General features: G+C 43.1%; 2 protein-coding genes across 2 annotated transcripts; both read left to right on the top strand.

The window, feature by feature from the left end:
* Nucleotides 1-543: 543 nt before the first annotated feature.
* Nucleotides 544-2,545, top strand: LOC120836060 (prolyl 4-hydroxylase subunit alpha-2-like). Its single transcript, XM_042287050.1, has 3 exons — nt 544-563; nt 1,402-1,584; nt 2,286-2,545. The coding sequence occupies exons 1-3, from the start codon at nt 544-546 to the stop codon at nt 2,470-2,472; spliced, it is 390 nt and encodes a 129-aa protein (XP_042142984.1). The 3' UTR covers nt 2,473-2,545.
* Nucleotides 2,546-3,437: 892 nt separating this feature from the next.
* LOC8036785 (prolyl 4-hydroxylase subunit alpha-2-like) lies at nt 3,438-13,974 on the top strand. Its single transcript, XM_040217656.1, has 5 exons — nt 3,438-3,862; nt 4,504-4,664; nt 5,920-5,953; nt 7,160-7,305; nt 13,906-13,974. The coding sequence occupies exons 1-5, from the start codon at nt 3,649-3,651 to the stop codon at nt 13,972-13,974; spliced, it is 624 nt and encodes a 207-aa protein (XP_040073590.1). The 5' UTR covers nt 3,438-3,648.
* The last annotated feature ends 4,153 nt before the right edge of the window (nt 13,975-18,127 follow it).

Below are 18,127 nucleotides of genomic sequence, written 5' to 3'. Positions count from 1 at the left end.
AGGGACGGAGGACTGCACTCGCACCAACTGGTTGGTTTAACGAGAGCAGTGCGTAGGCAAGACGGGCGAGACGTGCGAGATCCTGATGGGCAGACGATGGACCACGACGAGAGGACGAGCCGAGCAGCTGAGCAGCTGAGCAGTTTGAGTAAACGAAAGTGTGTGGCGTTTCCAAAACCAAGATGCGACTTTGCAGTGTCAACGGCCGCAGAAGCCTTCCGCGACGGGTTTCGTTCACCGGCACGACGCTGTCGGATAACGTCCTGAAACATTCGCAGTAACGTGAACTTATAAGCGGTTCTCGTAGATTTCCGACAGCCACCTAGCTGCTGAAACGACGAACTTTGGCCCTTTGCAGCAACAGTGAGTGGACTTTATCCAAGTAGAGTTTTGCTCGCTTCAAATCTGATGACTTCGACAGTCGCGCCTGGTGTGCCACCGGATCGCGCTCTTACCGCTGCTCCAGTGGCTTCATCAGCCTGCAGCGTTGGCTCTGCTCGGAACTAAGGTAAAGCCAAGCAAATATTCAGATCTTAGGATTTTATGGAGCCAAATCAACAAAGGTGAGTTGGCAGGCCCCAGCAAAAAACCCCAGGTTCATCTTAAATTGGGTTGATCCAACGTTGCTCAAGATACATATTAATAAAACACCCTAATCAAACTCAGCTGTATGGTTGAATGTTGGTTTCTATGCATACCAAGAGCACCCCCAAGCGTGCGGTGAACTCAATTGTGTGAACGCCACAAAACATATTCCCACGGGCGTGCACAAAAAAAAAAAAAAAGAAAGGGACGTTGTCAAAATTTGCAAGTATATTTAAATTTCTTTCGATGCAATACAAATTTCTCAAGCTGAATGAAGTTACGCACATCGTTAGAACGCTTCTATTCACTTGCGCGGTGGCAACGGAGTGTAAAAAACAACACAATTTCTTGAATTTATTGTTACACGATTAAATAAAAAGCAGTAGAAGCAACCAGCTGCCGCGATCATGAACATAACCACGGTGTAACCATGGTGCCACTCAGTTCGTAGAAGCAACTGTGTACCATTCAATGGTCACGTATGGTTCATGTCTTAAAGGTAAATCGGCGAGGAGGATGAGAAAGAGGCGAGTAGCACGGGAGGATGGCTTGGGAAAGCAACGTGGCTGACGTCATGCCCTCCGCGTGACTTTGAAGGTGAATGTCGCTGCAAATTTTTGTTTACATTGCTAAAGGATATACTACGATTTCTTCTAAATTACGATACGCACGCTGCTCACGGTTTTTTCTATTGCAATTGACATTGATGATGGAATCATACAAAAGGGGCAGTGATATGTTTTCTTATGTGATCAAGATTGCACTTCTTTGCTTGGGATAATTATAACGTAACCATCGCCCTTATTGAACCGGCAGGATCGGCTTGAGATCACTCCTGATGCTGTGGTGCCTGGCAACGTGTTCGAGAGGCCAGAGCGAGGCGGACTTCTACACAACGGTGTCCAGGCTCTCCGACCTCATCGACATCGAGAAACACGTAAAGGCAGACCTCGTCAGATATGTAGAACGCCTAAAAGTTGTTCAAGACAACATAATCAAGTAGGTTCCTCTGTCTCTCTGTGAGAATCAGGCCGCATCCTACGAAAGGATAGTGCAAGGATAGATGGAGGCAGAAGAAGAGTTGAAGAAAGTGAACGCCATATGGTGCGCAGCGAAACTGTTAAAAAAAATTAGTGACATTTTTTGTAAAGTGAGATAAAAGGGTACTAAACCATAGTATCGCGGTATAAAAATATAATATGTGTTTTTTTTTTTAAATATATTTTCCCGAAAGCCAATTACTGAAAACCTACTGTGAATAAACAATATTGTCTATTTTCTTCTCTTCTTTCCCCGAATATATTAGTTTGCGCTATGCCTTACTATTTTATTTCTATCTGCTAGTCGAGCGGGCACTTGCTTGATCACTACTGTTTTTCATAATGTTTTCTTAGTTTACTCATATTGATACTTGAATGGCACGTCGTGATGCTTGTTGATATCAACTAAATAAGAGTTCAATTTTTTTTATTTTTTGTTATGGCAACTTTTGTCACGCACTCACAAACGTGTTCTCGAACTCTCGAATTCGTACTTGTTGTTATCACGTTGGAAGATCGATCCTACAATGCCTTCCAAGAGTAGGCAGACATCCTTGTAAACAAACATCGCAATCTTAGATTTTGATTTTTGCATATCAGGGCTCGCATTTTCAACGGTTCACGCTATAAGCTACCTCTTTTCATTTTCATCTTCACCAGTTTCGTCCAGGACAGGCAGCCCTACGACGACTTGAAGTCACCGTCCGCCGTCTTTGACTACCTCAAGCACCCGGTGCATGCCTTCCACTTGATCAAGAGGATGACCGCTGGTCTTGGGGCCATAGAAGCACAGATCAACAAAACGCGAAAGTGTGGTGGGTCTCGTGTTTTTCTTTTTCAGCAATAATACGAGCATATGACACATGAATAAGTCAAGAGATCAGTTACGGCCCACGTTTTTTCTTGGTGGCTTGCTGTGGTCAAGGAGGTCAAATTGACACTGAATAGATTGCTGTGCAGACCGTTCCACAGTCGCTGATATCCTAAGAAACGCCGGGCGTGTCTTAGAAATAGTGTGCGTGGCCTAAAAGGGCGTGACATAAAACCGCATCCTGAATGTCTGCAGTGCCACGATGAGATGCTCGTCACTGGGCACGACCGATGTTTCTAAAGCTGTCGGTGATTCTAGTGGATTATACGCTGTCTGTGAGGTCACTCATCACAAAGCAGATCCTTCTTAACTGGCTTAGCCTAGCGCCTGGCAAGTAAAAAAGAAAAAACACATTTTATAGTTTTAACGAAACACTAGCTCAACGGCAGCGCACTCCGACTTGGCGCTCAGTGAATACGTTCAAACAAGCTTGTATAGGTAAATGTATGCCTGCGGAATCACCTGATATTGAATTTCAAACGGTTTCAAAATAGCGAAATTGCATTTTGAATCAAGAATTTAGTAACCAAACGCTGTATGATGTCACTGAGCCGAGTTCATGTGAAGATTTTTTTAGCAGTCTGCAACGCAAAAGTCTGCAGATGATTGAAAAACGAGACGTTAATACAGCGTAGTAAAATGCCCAGAATAGAAACGGAAACGCTCAACAACTAGAGTTTTGGGATTATTTAAATGATTCCTTACGCAATCTCATCGCATTACGCCAAGCATAATCAATAATGAAATCTCATGCAGGAGTAATCTAAATGACTTGTTATCTTCGACGTCCTTTAGCATAATCTAAAGGGACTCGTGGCCTAGGCAACTACAGCAATTAAATTTTTATTACTTTGATCTCAATGCTGCAACTCTTGGGGTTTTGCATGTCTGTTAGAACTAACGAAAAATAATTGCAAGTTGTACTATCTGAAACTGCGAGGGGAATTTTTATCACTACCTTGCGTGCACGGGCTAAATATCTAAAACATCTACCAGGCTATCGAGACTATTTCCAGGCCAGATGCTGGTCTTAAATAATATAATGCAATTTAGTCACCCCATAAATATATTTAGTTAATATCCGGCAAGTAGTTACACGTTCAAACCAAATTGTGATAATATGGTTGGAAGTTTGGCAGTACATTAGTACACATGTCTCTGCGAACAATCACAGATCCCCTGATGAACATAAGAGAAATGCGCAAGCAACAGCTGCTTCCACGGAACGAGGACTTCAAGGGGCTTGCGGCATCGCTTGTGAGACTCCAAGACACGTACTCTCTTGACTTACATGAACTTACTAAAGGAAACATGCATACAGAGATTCCGCGCAACCGAACAATTGCTGGGCGTCTTCCACTGAGCGGTACGTAATGCCAATCTTTCAGCATTCACAAAATAAAAGTGTATATAATCTTACCAAGTCATTATCTCAAACTCTATATACACGTTTTGATGCACACTTCGGAAACATTTCTATATCTGATAGCGCGAATTCCCGTCATAACGCAAAGTTAGTTCTAAAGATATGCGATCTTTGAAAATTCTCAAAAATATCATGTAAGCGTTTCAGACGATGAGCAGGTAATACAAATTGTTTTCGATCAAATAAAAGTATTGCAAGCACGTGCGTTGCTTTGCAGCGTCACAAAACAATAAAACATAATTTTTTGCATATTAATACGATTCAGATTGGTCACTGTTTTATTTGCAGCGGACATGGTTTTGCCACAATATTCAGCCAGATTATTAACTATCCTTCAATTAAAGGCTCATGCAGCAGAACCAATAAATTTTTTTTGGTCGAAACCACGCGCCTGCTAGTTTCAAAAGGAGTACGGACGAGTTTTAACTTACTCTTACTATATTTATAGAGTGCGTAAAACATTTTTTCCTTTTAGCCCTGCAGTACATAGGCTATGTTACTCTTCTATTTCCATTGAAGCATGAGGAAATCACTCGTATTTGTGTCTAAATTGATAGCTTTATCTGTTTATGGTTTTACAGCTCTGGACTGCTTGAACATCAGCCAGGTGGCTCTGAACGAGAGTTTCTACGACCGCGCAGTGGAATGGGCCGAGCAGGCGATAACTAAGGCGGCCAACGAAGAACCGCCCACAGTCCCCAAAGAAGAACTGGATGCCCATCTAGAGGCGGCCATCAAACAGGTTCTAAGATCCATCTTTTCGCCATTAAGGGTTGATTCACACACTTGCGAAGCCTTACGTATGAAGAGGCTAAAAACCGGCTTTTACGCTTCTTGCGACTGCCTACGACCGTCTGCGCAGCGGTCGTAAGCAGTCACAAGCAAATTAAAACCTGTTTGTAGCCTAGCTGGTCATAAGCAGTCGCAACTGTGTGAATAAGGCACACTTTCGACTTCTTACGACTAGAGAGGCTACAAACCAGTTTTTCTGTTTTTTTTCGCTGCTTGTGCCAACTTACGACCGTCTGCGCAGCGGTCGTAAGCAGTCGAAAGCGACTTAAAACCGGTTTGTGGTCTCCCTGGAAATAAGCAGTCGCAAGTGTGTGAATAAGGCTCGTTCACACACTTTCGTAAAACTGCGAAACCCTGGCTCAAACGAATTGCAGTTCCAGGGCCTCCTCCTAAATGGCGCCACTATGCAAGTGTGTTTTTTTGTCATAAGATATCGCAAAAGGTCTTAACACACCAGTATGCAAGCAGTCGCAAGTGTGTGAAGCAGCCTTTGAAGATCCCGAGATAAAAGCACTGGTCGATTAAAGTGTAGCGCGAGCAAAGGACCATAAAAAAGACTGCGAAGGATTACTCGCACCGGATTCCAATTCGAGTGAACCCGGTCTTTTTAAGATCCACTAACAAAATAATTTTGGATGTCAGTATTATTACTTTGATGAACGCTGGAAAGTTTTTTGAACCATTAAGAAATTTGCCTTCTACCCGCTGTCATTTTGTCTACTGAGTTTTGGAACGCGTTCTGCATATGGGCAGTACAGCTCTCTTTTACAAAATATGAAACGCCACTCATGCGTCCACACCGCAGTAATAACTCAGCAGTTTCGCCTGGAGATAAGCGCTGGAGAGTCTTATAACCAGTACACCTACCTCCACAGCTATACTTGGTTTCCACTTAAGTCCAGACGCAGCCGACGGTACGAGCTAATCAAAAAGCGTAAAAAACGCGTCAGTAGACCTCCTGCGTACATTATTGATCCAACGATGGTAGAACATGTACATAACCATGAAATGCTACATGATGGTGCGCTTTGACGCTCTCTGACAGATCACGTCAGTGCGTAGCGTCGGCTGCGTCTGTACTTAATATGATACGAAGTATAGAGAGCGTCGATCCAGTAGTATGAAACTGAGTTCACATCGCCGCACTCACGTCCGTTTCAACTCATTCTTTTTACTGTCTTGTTTTTCTACCTCTCTCTTTTCAGCACGATGAAGTACTGAGTACCAAGGGAGCAACAGGTGAGACAGTAGTCTGCAGTTATTTTTTTGCGCGTGTGCCCCAGTTCATCTCCGCTCTCTGTGAAAAAGCCGTGCCTCATGTTTGAGTTTCTCTCTACACTTTTTTTAAAGTTTTTAATCATTTAGAACCTCTGGGGTGTTGACGCATGCACACGGTAGCTGATATCTCGCAGAAGAGAGATACAGTTTATCTTCTAAACGATTCTCCTAGGCCAATGGACAAAGATGGCAGCGCACAAAAAGCGATCATTGGAATGGTCTGTACAGACCCTTCCACTAATAGCTTTCTGCGTGCTGCCGCCTTTGTCAACCGGGCTGTGGAACGGCTTGTGACCATGTGCATTAGTTGTCTTCTGCGTAATATCAGATACCGTGCGTACGTCAACAACGCTGTGATTCGAGATTTTTGGCTGGGTGATACGTGAAGGAACACTATATATTTTGTATCAATAAGGGTGGTGATAGGTGTCCATATACTTTGTCGTTAATAAAAATTAATCCTACAAAAGAAGCATGGTATTACCTTCATTCAATAAGCGCTCAAGTGGCTTCGCTTCTGTCAAATTGAGAGTAAAGTTCCTAGATAAAAGCTTCCTACAAATAGCGACATTTCTTCAAGCGTCGACTGCGTGACGGTGCATGTTTTGGAAAGCGGATGGCGACATATAGCAGAAGACTGAACTGATTGACGCCATTTTGTTTCAGCGGAATGTGCTTTATTTGTATTGGTAGTCATTACTTGTAAAATAATTGTCAATAGACTAACAGCAGTAGCTATTTTTCCCTATTGCGCTTCTTTTTTGTTCGCAATGACCAGAGTAAACTGTAATTTCTGGTTTGTATATTTCATTTATTTGCATATTCTGCTTTACACTTTTCCACTTGACAATTAGGTGTACATAAGAATACTATTGTATTATGTTACCTAATCATAATCTCCATGACTCCTTAATTGGTGTTACTAGTAAGATGGCAAAAAAAAAATCACGCTAATCATTAAATAGCCAATGCTAGCGAGCTATGCTATTACAGGAGTCCAATTTTAGCCTTCACATTTTTCTCTTTTTTTTTACACTTCAATTGCGCCGCTGCATGTCAAAGTGGAGAAGTAAGTACGGAGAAATATTCCCTTTAAAATACTGGCAGTTCATTCCTATCCCGAAGAAAAATTCATGTATTTGGTTCAACTTTTGATTGCGTGTGCAGGATACCTATGGCAGACATACGGAGTGCCCGTGGAAAATCGTACGCATCGTTCCACGGAGTTCAAGACAGAACTCTTCAAGGAGCAGCTGCCGCATGATCAGGAGATGCAGAACTATAAGCGACTTTGTCGCGGAGAAGTGTTGAGGGTAAGGGTCCTCTTCCTCTACAAGATTATTTGCGGGAAACTTAATGGAAATACTGCTGTGTATTTGTATAGAGGGTGTTTTTTTTTAACACTAATGCTGTTTGTGCCGGTCAGTTATACGGCCAGGAGGGGGACATAATATAGGGGGCTTATCGTCCTGATATGTCGAAAAATTAACAAAATTTGTTTATCACCTTTTCAATTTGGAAAAATAAACACATGGTTCCCTTAGTGGCTTGCTGGGCGTCATTGTAAACCACTAAATCATTAGTTTATAGAAAGTCTTTCAGCGTGTGGGAACAGCAGTAGTGCGATAAATTTGCCACTCATGTAGCATGCGCAAAGGAAGGGGCGAAAAAACGTGGAGAGTCTATCGAGAAATCCGCGCGGGCGCTTTACCGCACCCTTGGCCTTGCTCCTGTTGCCCGAGTGGAACTTTAGCTTTCCACCGTGCGTCCCGTGTGCTCGAAGACTTTCTAATATTGATTAATTTTGTGGCTTTCGATGACGCCCAGCAACTTTCTAATCAGAACCATATGGTTATTTTCAACAGTTAAAGCGTTACTTAACGTGTTTTAGTTAATTACTCCAATGATTACTACAATTAGTCCCCCCCCCCCCAATACTATGTCCCCATTGAAATAAAACTCGCCTGCACAAACCACAATAATGTGCCTTTCGCGGCTCTTTTTAAAGAAACCTACTAGGCTAAAAAAGAAACACCCTGTATAGACTCATGCCGTGCGCGTGCGCTGGCTGTCTTCTAGCTAGCACCGTGTTCCAGTTCACGGATGAGTGAGGGGTTTAGCCTCACTAGCTGCGATTAGCTACGGAGTACACAGTAAAAATACTTGGACTGGCTACTTTCCCTCTGAGCACTCGGGGAAAAGTTGCAAGAATTTATACCATGATCACCCAAAGCGCACACTGTTCTTAACTAAACTATCTGGAGAACAGATAGTTTAGTTCTTAACTAAACTATCAGATTTTCTCCAGATAGTTTAGAGAATTTTAGCTGAGTTTTGTGATTGGCGGTGTCCTTCAAAAAGATGTGCTTTTTTTTTTTTTTTTGGAGTGTCGTCTTTTTTGTACAAGGTTTATTTGTGCCAACCAAAGATTGAATGCCACGCCCAAAAAGCACGCACCTCACCCAGAGATTTCACGTGTCACGAATTGCGTTGACGTTTAGTGTTGAAACACGCTTCACATTTCTGTTCAAAGTCGTCAGCATCCATACTTATTGTGTCGTTAAAAAAATCCGTTCACCTTGAAAGACGAGATTCTTGGTAAGAATAAAAAGATTACCGCGAAAAAAGAGGTCAGCGAACTAGGCGGTAATTAAGAAACCAAAGAAAAGTAAAGAGGAATGAAAGCACAGACATGATGGAGACAGTCTCTTCGACAAGGAGACATTCCTAAAAGCAGTGAGTGAGATAAAAGTATTCAGAGAGAGAAGCAAAATTACCTTTAGAGACTCTAGGACAACTATCACGCCAGGTTAGTAGCAAAGAACAATTGCTGCTGAGTCCACGAAATCTTGAAATCAATTGCTTTAGTCACGCGTATGGCAGAATCAAACGCATTCGAACTGCTGGTTTAAATCGTTGCCGTGTTTGTCTCTTTTGTTATTTATAATAGTCGTATGGAGCAGTCAGTGAAGTTTAAATCATTGGTAGTTGATGTCCTGAAAACATGTGGGGAGTCTGTTTTAGGCACAAGATTTATGCAACGAAACCCCAGTATGGCGCTACATTTTTGGGACTCAACTTAGTGAAGGGTCTGGAGATTACGATTCCTGCACTCCATTCACTGCTAAGTTAACACAGAGACGAAAGCTACGTGCTCATTAGACCAGTCGACAGCGTCAGTCCTGCAACAACGTGATCGCGATCTCTGAGCATGCCCGCGCAAAGAAATCAGAGTTATTCAGTAGAGCAAGGGTACTTACTAGATTTGTACGGTCATAACGCAGTTTCCACACTCCCGTCAGCTTGGCGGCAAACCGAGAATAGAAAGCGCTGAAAAGTCCCGCAAATGTGGCGTGCGTAGCGTTGCAACTATCGATGCATTCTCCAGTGCGTTGTTACTTCATTATTGGGAAACTGCTGGCAGGTCGATTCTTTTTAGGTCATTGTCAATATCGTCTGAAAAAGCCAGTTATCCTAGGATTGTTCAGATGTTGTTTTAAGAACATTCTACGATCAACGTCGTATTACTGATAATCTGTTCTGAAAATCTCAAGCGACACGTCTAAGAGCTAGAGTGCACGTGCTGGTTATTATATACTTATTTACTTATAACAGTTGTCGCCTCGAAACAAAGAAAAGAAAAATGATCATACCCGAAGGGTGCCATTAAACGGAAGTTCCTAGTTCGGATGTCCGGCACAGTCATAATCCTGTCACTGCTTACAAGAAAAAAAAAGGAGAAAAAATATCATGTTTCATTAACAGACGCCAAAGATGGACAGCAAGCTTAGGTGTCGCTACTACAAAGGACATGGTGGCTCCTTTACACTACACCCAATAAAGCTCGAAGAAGTCAACCTTAAGCCTTACATCGTCGTGATGCACGACGTCGTTCAAGAGAGAGACATCGATGACCTAATGGCCTTTGCTGAGCCGCGGGTGAGTAAGACTTCGACTGCACTCTAAAAAAAGCCCGTGAGTCTGCTTTCCCGCACGACACTCGGAGAGCCAATCACCGCAACTTACGGAGTCAGCTCAGCGAATGACAATGCCGAAACATATGTTTAGACCAACAAACGCAGTCTGAGTTGTGACATTAAGCAACGCAAGCATGACGTTTTGCATTGCTTAATGTCACAACTCAGACTGCGTTTTTACATTTACAATTACATGTATAAGTATATTCAATTAGATTACTTAATCACTTAAAAAAAGAAGTAATTTACAGTTACTTGAAAAGTTGTCAGTTACTTTCTGATTACTTCAGATCTTCAAAACGACACATTTTTCTTCGAGTTCCAAAACGGTTCTTTCGTAGTGTCCACTATTGCATTATAATAACCAAACAAATTATCTTTTTAATCAACCAATTTTGGCAAACCACCTTCCTGCCGGAGGCTTGATTTAAGATTCTTTGGTAGAAATTTTGTAGCAACAAAAAAGGCGCTATTAGACAGGGCGCAGGCGAAAATAACGGTCACAAATTAGTCTAGCCTCTTGAAAAGTAATCGCAATTCTTGTGAGATTACTTAGTAAATATTTGTTCAAATAAATACAAAAGTACTCCAAAAAGTTCTGATTTATACTATAAGTCGCCGTGAAAACGACACGAATCAGCTTTTGCAGGCCCCGCACTTCGCTTGACAACTGATTTACAGCAAGGTAAAACAAACAAAAAAAATCATAATCGGTTTAAAAAAAATTAATCAGATTTATTTTATTTATTTTATATTGATTTGATTTCAATAAGCTTTTTATTTACGTCACATATATTTTAATTATATCAGGCTTATTTAACTTTGATTAGTTTTATTGAAATAACTCTAGCTCCAAATAGTGATTCTTTGCGAGTAGATGTCTTTTAAACGTGTCAGAATGATTGATCAGTCCGTTCAGTGGCTGAAAACAACGTGGAAGGATGACTATAAATATAACAGTAGAATAAACAACTTCTTATTGAGGCAAACCCAGCAAGACAAGATGAAAATCTGCTTTACGTTTTGGCTAATGAGAAAGGCTGCATTTGCATTTTATTTCGCGTTCTTTTTTGCGTGCGATATGACATTACTTTTCATTCTTGTTTTCACGTTTATTTTTATGTCACGTTCTGGTTTGGTTTCATTACGTGACCGACAGACAAAGAGGAAGGTAGCAGGGAACTTTAAACCTCTGATTTGCTCAGAAGTGTATATCACTATTTGCTTGTGTTCAGCTAATGTAAATCTTCCTTGCTCCATATTTTTTTTAAATTTAATTTAAATACAAATGTGCATTAAATGCGTCATATTATGCACGAACGGTTTTTATAAAGACATGCCTTAAGGTCATCTTCAGGAAATTTTTATTTTATTTAAATCATCATAGCAAAGCCGGTGTGGTTTTGAATTAAATTATAGTCACGATCCAAGTTACGATTTAAATCATCTTGATTCGTATTCTACACCCTGGGTCACCGCCTCTTTACCTAAGTATTTCGCGCAATACGACTTGATCTGATACATAGGTCAAACGGAATTCACCACAAAGTGCAACTCACTAAACGGCATACAGTAGAATGATTTCACATATGAAGAAAAAAAGAACCACGGCATGCAATGGGGTTGCCGAATGCAATGCCTGTAGTCTGAAAAATTACTGACAATTCCATTTACCATTCGCGTGCCGTGTTGGTCTCCTAAGTAAACTCGGTAAAACAAGTCTCAAAAATATATGATCATAAAAAAAAACTCTTAGGGGCTCCTCGGCTGGTCTATATTTTGCACCCTAAAAACTTTCTTAAGCACTCGCTAAAAGTGTTCCTTATGGAAAAAAAACATAAGGGTTTTTTTAAGCTCCTATTTTGATGGGAAGGAGTTCGTCATCTCCCAGTGGCCTCTCTAGTGCGCCAGGGGGCGATAGTGCTTGAGGCGAAACCGTCTTCACGAGCTTTAAGAGTTTTCGGGGCGTCAAAATATCCTTCAAAAACAAAATGTTTTTGTTTTTAGAGTGTAAATTATGCAGTGCGCTTTAAGACTCGTTTCAGACGGAACGATTTTCCCATAAATTTCGAGGTTGCTGGCGAGTTTTTGTCTGTAATTCCCTAGATCATCGCGCCGCAACACGAATTGCTGGAATCCAGTCCGACTCGAAACGGCCGAGCAACACCAACAACTCGGGGACTTTTGAAGCGGGAGGAGCCAATCAGAAAATTAGTATTTTCACGTGATGGCACTTGTGGTGGTGATAATAATAGCCAGACAGGGGTGTTTGACTCAGTTATGTTTTTAAATTTAACGTTTCCACGACTAAATGGTTTCAGGGAGATGAAATAGTGTTGTTGACGCTATCAAATAATATAAAAAACAGGTTATTAACGTGTAACATTGAGTCCATACCTGAAAAAAATTGTAAGCAGTGATAGAGCGCAGGCGAGCTGGTAATGAACCGACACCTTGTAGACTTTGAGATGGGGAAGAATAAAGAAATGAACGAAGACAAAAAAATCATGACAGGGGGAAAGGAAGGGACGAACACAACGAAGTAAATGTAAGGGCGCAAACGTGCTTTATTTTTCTTGGAGCTTATGTTATGTACCAAGAAGTCTAAAGTTGAGACTTCGTTTTGTTTGTCCCTTCCTTTCCCCCGCCTCGATATTTTTTTTTTAAGAATGAACGTTCACCAGACAGCCTGCACTATAGCCCTTATTTCTGGAACTTTGTGTGTATGTAGTGCAATAATGAAACATCTTAAGGGCGACGATAATAAAACACAACGATTCGTGTTTTAGAAGTTTCTGCGATACCCAAACACTGTAGGCGAAAAAAATTACCAAGTTTAGGGCATCATTGTCCGTAGGTACATGTTTGGATATTTATTCGAAACTCGTCTTGAACAACAATAATCATATCTTCAGACGACACTCACCTAGGCTATATATAGATCATTCTTAAAAAGTTTAACATCTCTACCATAAATAGCTTCGGCTATAGCGCGCTTTAAATATGGCACAAATGACAATTGTCAGAAACCCGTCGTCCTTCCTCGCTCCTTCGGGAATCTATTTTTCTAAAACCAAGCATGCCAGATGATTGAAATGAAGGGCATCGTCTTTCGCAGGGAATGCGTCACCCCATGTAAAATTGCGAAAAAAAATTACGAAAGTACCTCACTGCTTGAATCCAAATGAAACCGCCCGCCGGTCTTTCGAAGTTCGACGAGCTTCGAATTTTTACCCTAAATGTTCGAAGTTCGTCGAACTTCAGACTTTTCAGGAATCGAAAGTTCGACAATTTTCGAATTCTTTAAATAATAAGTTCGAGAGTTCGAAAATTATCGAATTTCTTAGCGTAGGAAGTTCAAAAGTCGAAAAGCTTCGAACTTTTTAGTGCAAGAAGGTCGAAAGTTCGAAATCATCTAATTGTTTAGTCTATCAAGGTCGAAAGTTCGACAAGCATCGAATTTTGCAGCGTAATAAGTTCTAAAATTCGAAAAGCGTCCAACTTCTTAGTTTATTAAGTTCGAAAATTCGACTTCCGTCGAATTTCTTAATATGGAAAGTTCGAAAATTCGAAATCTTTCGAACCTTTCGAACCGCTTGATTCGGTCATCGAAACTTCAATTCGAAAAAAGTTCGCGGCATCCCTAACTGAAACTAGACTTACTGGTCTAATTACAAACTTGCTCAGCGGCATCAAAAACTACTAGATCAGTAAATACTAGAAAGACTTGGAGGTTGTGGGAACCACGGTGGAGCGCCAAAGTTGAGGAGGCGCGTGAAAACAGAAATGTGTACCCGTTAGTTGCGTTACCGGCGCGAGGGAATATCTTGAGAATTAGAAAGGCGAGGTGAAAAAAATGATTTCATGGTTTATTTCGGTATTACCTTGTACAGTTGTTTTGTTTCCTTTATTCCGTTTTTTTTTTTTTCATTACAGCTGGAAACGTCTCTAACGTACGATGTGCCCGGAGTGGAATCGCCCGCAGTGCGTACCAGCTCAAAGTAAAAGTGGATAATTCTTACCTGTCGCCTAATAACAATGCTTAATATTATATTTATTATTACACATACCATATTTTCCGGACTGTAGTCCACGCCCTGTGCATAGTGGGAACTTAGTGCCTAACTTGAGCGTAAATATCATCACACACGGCATACCTTGACAAACGCCTACTGTGTTAGCAGAAAAAGTAGCTTGTATCGTACATGAATCAAGATTAGCATACTCTGGGATTCATAAACTCCTTTCCGTTTTATCACAGTGACCGATCTAGAAGAAAGCAAATCCTTGAATAGTCCGCACCTGTAAACAGTCCGCATAGGGTAAACTTTCGTCTTTTAGGCGTGTGCAGTCCGCAGACTATGCAGTCCGGAAAACACTGTAATATGTATTTCGGTTGCCGCCACACAAGCCTCTCACTGGATTTTGATGAGCCTCCATATTTATGCTAGTGACTTGGGAGTTTTTAGTAAACCATTGCCATGTTCCGCACTTTACCGGAGCCTTTCAAGCATGCTTTTAAGCGCGCCCCGTGGTAACTTTTTAAGGCTCCGATAGTTCGGTACGCGGAACACGAAAACGGTTCACTATAAGTCCCTATTGGACGCTTAAGAAATGCAGGACGTAGCGAGAGCCGACCAGTATTATTGCCGAACTTAAGACCAATAAGAATGCCGCATTTGCAAATAAGAAAAAAAATAAAAGATCACAAAGAAGTGTAATAGTCTTAAGCCACCCCTCCTGACCTCATTCAGTCAGTTACCATGCGTCGAGAAACTGAGTGAGGTTCCAACTAATGTAACTTGCGCATTTAACGTTTTCAAAACATTTTTTTTGTTGTTTTTTTTTTGTTTATGACATCAGTGCTTGGATGGACGACAAGGATGCACCTGTCGCAACCAAATTGAACAAGTTTCTGCGGTCTCTTTTGGGTCTGGGAACATCTGACAACGATGGCGAAGCGGAAAAGTACCAGGTCGGAATTTCTGCATTTCTTCATTTTTCCACAATGACTATACATGAATGCACCGCCGAGGACAAAACGACCTGCAACGATCAATTCGGCCTTTCTCTGCGTCCGCAATCCTTTCGAGTCTCAAATATCTTTAGATTTGCCACAAGGTTTAAAGAATAGAACCTCTAGTCACTGACGTGCCAAGGAAAGCAGGGTGTGAATTCATACCTTCACGCTCTTTGCTTCCTCATAGGTCCTTCGGCTTCGTTATTCCTAAATGTCACAACCTCATTGGCTGCCAATCAATAATGATGATATCTAGGACTGGATATGCCCCGCCCTCAATCTATGAAGTTGTCAATGACCGTCAGTGTTGGGAGTAGGGTGTTCGAAAGCGATGTCCTGCGGTTCTCACCTTCTCAGTATAGACAGGGTGTCCCATTACAAATGTACCGCTTTTTTTTGTTTCACAGTTAAAATTATTGACTTATTGCCGAACGCTCATTCTTCGCCTAATTGTAGCACTAGTTGTGCAAAACAGATGCCAATGTATCAAAACTAAAGCTATTGTATTCAAAAGTTTTTGGCGATTTTGTTAAATTTTCAATGGGATAATGCGTGCTTTCCACGCAGCTCTCGTATACACGGAGCTCAATAGCGCAAAACGGTAGAAAACTGACCCAATGTTTTCATTGAACATCTAAAAAAATCACATATAACTAGGGCTGGGCAATCGATCGATTAACCTGCCGATTAATCGAGTAATACTTTATTCGTGATTAATTTTTCTTTTAACCGGTTAGTCGGTAAACGTTAGACGAGGAGGAGGAGGAGGAAACTTTATTATTCTTCCGGGATCAGGTATTCGGGGGTGGTGGAGGCCCAGAGGGCCGCCGCGACCGCCAGGGCCCGGGAGGTGGTCAGGACTTGGGCTGACTCCTCCGGGTCGCGCAACATCTGCTGCCAGAGGTGAGGAGAGGGAAGAGGGGGGTGTGGGTCTGCGGGGCATTCGCAAAGGGAATGGTAATGGGTGTCGAATGCCCCGCAGGCAGGACAGGCGTGGGTGGTAAAGAGGTGTGGGTGAGTGTGTATTAGTTGTGTTCGGCGGGGGAAAGTGTGTGTTTGTAAGAGGCCCAGCGTGTGTGCTGCTCTTGGGAGAGGTGGGGGTGCGGAGGTGGGTATTGGCGGCGGAGGAGGCGGTAGTGTAGGGTAATATCCCTGTATTGCAGGAGGGAGGTAGGCTTGCCTGCAGGGGCATCGCGTGTAGGCGCAGTTGAAACGGCGGCTCGGTCGGTAAGTTCGCGAGCACGATCGTGCACCATCTCATAGCCCACACAGGCCTACGCCTGTGTGGGCTGGTGTCCACAGCAGGGTCACGGTGTCGGATGGAGGGTTGTTGGTGAGAATTTGGAAGGCCATAGGGGAGATATTGCCGCGAATAAAATTGCGGATGGCCTGCTGAGAATCACATAGGACGAATTGGGGGGTGGGGCTCTGGGCGAGCGCAAGGGCAATAGCCGCTTCCTCCGCCGTGGTTGTGTTTGTAGTTAGGATGGTGGCCGCCGTGACGTTTGGTGGTGGATGTTGGCCGGGAACACTTACAGTGTGCAGGTTTGTGAGGGTAGGGTGTGGCATCAGTGTATAGTGTGCATGGTGATGGTGGGTATAGTTTGGCGTGGATGTTGGCTCGTGCTAGTCGCCGGGCTTTATGGAAAGTTGGGTGCATGTGGCGAGGGATTGGGTGAACTCGAATGCGGTTACGTATGTGCGGTGGAATGGGGAGTGGGGGGATTGGGATAGTGGGGGGGAGTATGTTTATAGTGTTAAGAATGTAGTGCCCTGTGGGTGAGGATGCGAGGCGGGTGAGTTGGGACATGTGGTGGGCGTCTAGGTGTTCGCGTATTGTGTTGTGTATGCCGAGGTCGAGCAGGCGGTGCGTTGGGGCGTGAGGGGGGAGTAGGAGAGCATGTTTATATGTCTTCTTGAGGAGCGCATCAAGGGAGTCGAGTTGGGTGGGTGTAAGGTTAAGGTAGGGTAGCTGGTATAGGATACGGTTGAGTAGGAAACTGTAAACGAGTCGGAGGCGGTCTTGTTCCTTGATGCCGTGGTGTTTAGTGGCAATCCTTCTAATGAGGTGTGAGGTTTGGGTAACACATTTCTTTACGTATTGGAGCGTGGGTGCGGGTGATCTGTTGTGTGTGAAGGTGAGGCCTAAAAGTCGAACTTGTTGTGTGTGTGGTATTGGGTCAGAGTGTATAAAAAGTTGGATGGGGGGGTTTTGGAGGGGTTTGTGACGAGGCGGCGTAAAGGTGAGGAGAGCGGATTTGTGTGGGGAGCATTAAAGCTCCAAAGGTTCGATGTGATGTAGGACTTGGTTGAGGCCGTGTTGAAGTGTTGCTTCAATGTGTTGGTCGGAGCCAGAGTGGACCCAAAGGGCAATGTCATCTGCGTACAGTGTGCTGCGTAGTGTGGGGATAGTGAGGAGAGTACGGGCAAGTGGGATTAGGGTGAGGTTAAAGAGCATGGGCGAGAGGACCGCTCCTTGTGGCGTTCCGCGGTCTGGCATGTGGAAAGAATCAGACTGGACATGGCCCAAACGGGTAGTAGCGGTACGTTTTGCGAGAAAGTTATAGGTATAGTGGTAGAAGTGTAGGCCTAGGTTTTGGGATGAGATTGCCTGAAGGATGCTATGGTGTGAGATATTGTCAAAGGCTTTTTGGAGGTCTAGTGAGAGTATAGAGGTGTGATCTCGTTGCGGGGGGTGTTGGTGGAAATCATGATGATACTGTATAAGGGCGTCTTGCGTGGATAAGTTGGGTTGAAAGCCGATCATATTAGTTGGGTAGGTTTGTGTGTATTCAAGGTGCGCATTGACGCGATTCTGCAGGACGTGTTCAAGAAGTTTGCCGAGACAGGATGTGAGTGAGATGGGGTGAAGGTTGTGTATGGAGGGTGTTTTTCCAGGTTTGGGGATAAGAGTGATGTCAGAGTGTTTCCAGGTGGAGGGAAGGGTGTGGTGAAGCCAATGTTGGTTGAAGAGCTGTACAAGGTGTTCTAGGACCTCCTCATTGAGGTGACGTAAAAGGGTGTTTGTGATGTTGTCATGTCCTGGTGTGGTGTTGCGTTTGAGGGCTTGCACCGCCGCTTGTAGTTCTGCAAAGGTGATGGGGGCGTCGAGCTGTGGGTTGGGGTTGCCAGTGTATT

The sequence above is a fragment of the Ixodes scapularis genome, unplaced genomic scaffold (assembly GCF_016920785.2).
Source record: "Ixodes scapularis isolate PalLabHiFi unplaced genomic scaffold, ASM1692078v2 PGA_scaffold8__174_contigs__length_109621045, whole genome shotgun sequence".
Classification (NCBI taxonomy): domain Eukaryota; kingdom Metazoa; phylum Arthropoda; class Arachnida; order Ixodida; family Ixodidae; genus Ixodes; species Ixodes scapularis.
This window is presented reverse-complemented; position numbering and strand designations above follow the sequence as displayed.

Coding starts and splice junctions, on each gene's coding strand:
- LOC120836060 (XM_042287050.1), top strand. CDS start 544: ATGGAGCCAAATCAACAAAG. Junction 564..1,401: donor ATGGAGCCAAATCAACAAAG/GTGAGTTGGCAG, acceptor TTGAACCGGCAG/GATCGGCTTGAGATCACTCC. Junction 1,585..2,285: donor GTTCAAGACAACATAATCAA/GTAGGTTCCTCT, acceptor CATCTTCACCAG/TTTCGTCCAGGACAGGCAGC.
- LOC8036785 (XM_040217656.1), top strand. CDS start 3,649: ATGTCTCTGCGAACAATCACAGATCCCCTGATGAACATAAGAGAAATG. Junction 4,665..5,919: donor TAGAGGCGGCCATCAAACAG/GTTCTAAGATCC, acceptor CTCTCTTTTCAG/CACGATGAAGTACTGAGTAC. Junction 7,306..13,905: donor GTCGCGGAGAAGTGTTGAGG/GTAAGGGTCCTC, acceptor TTTTCATTACAG/CTGGAAACGTCTCTAACGTA.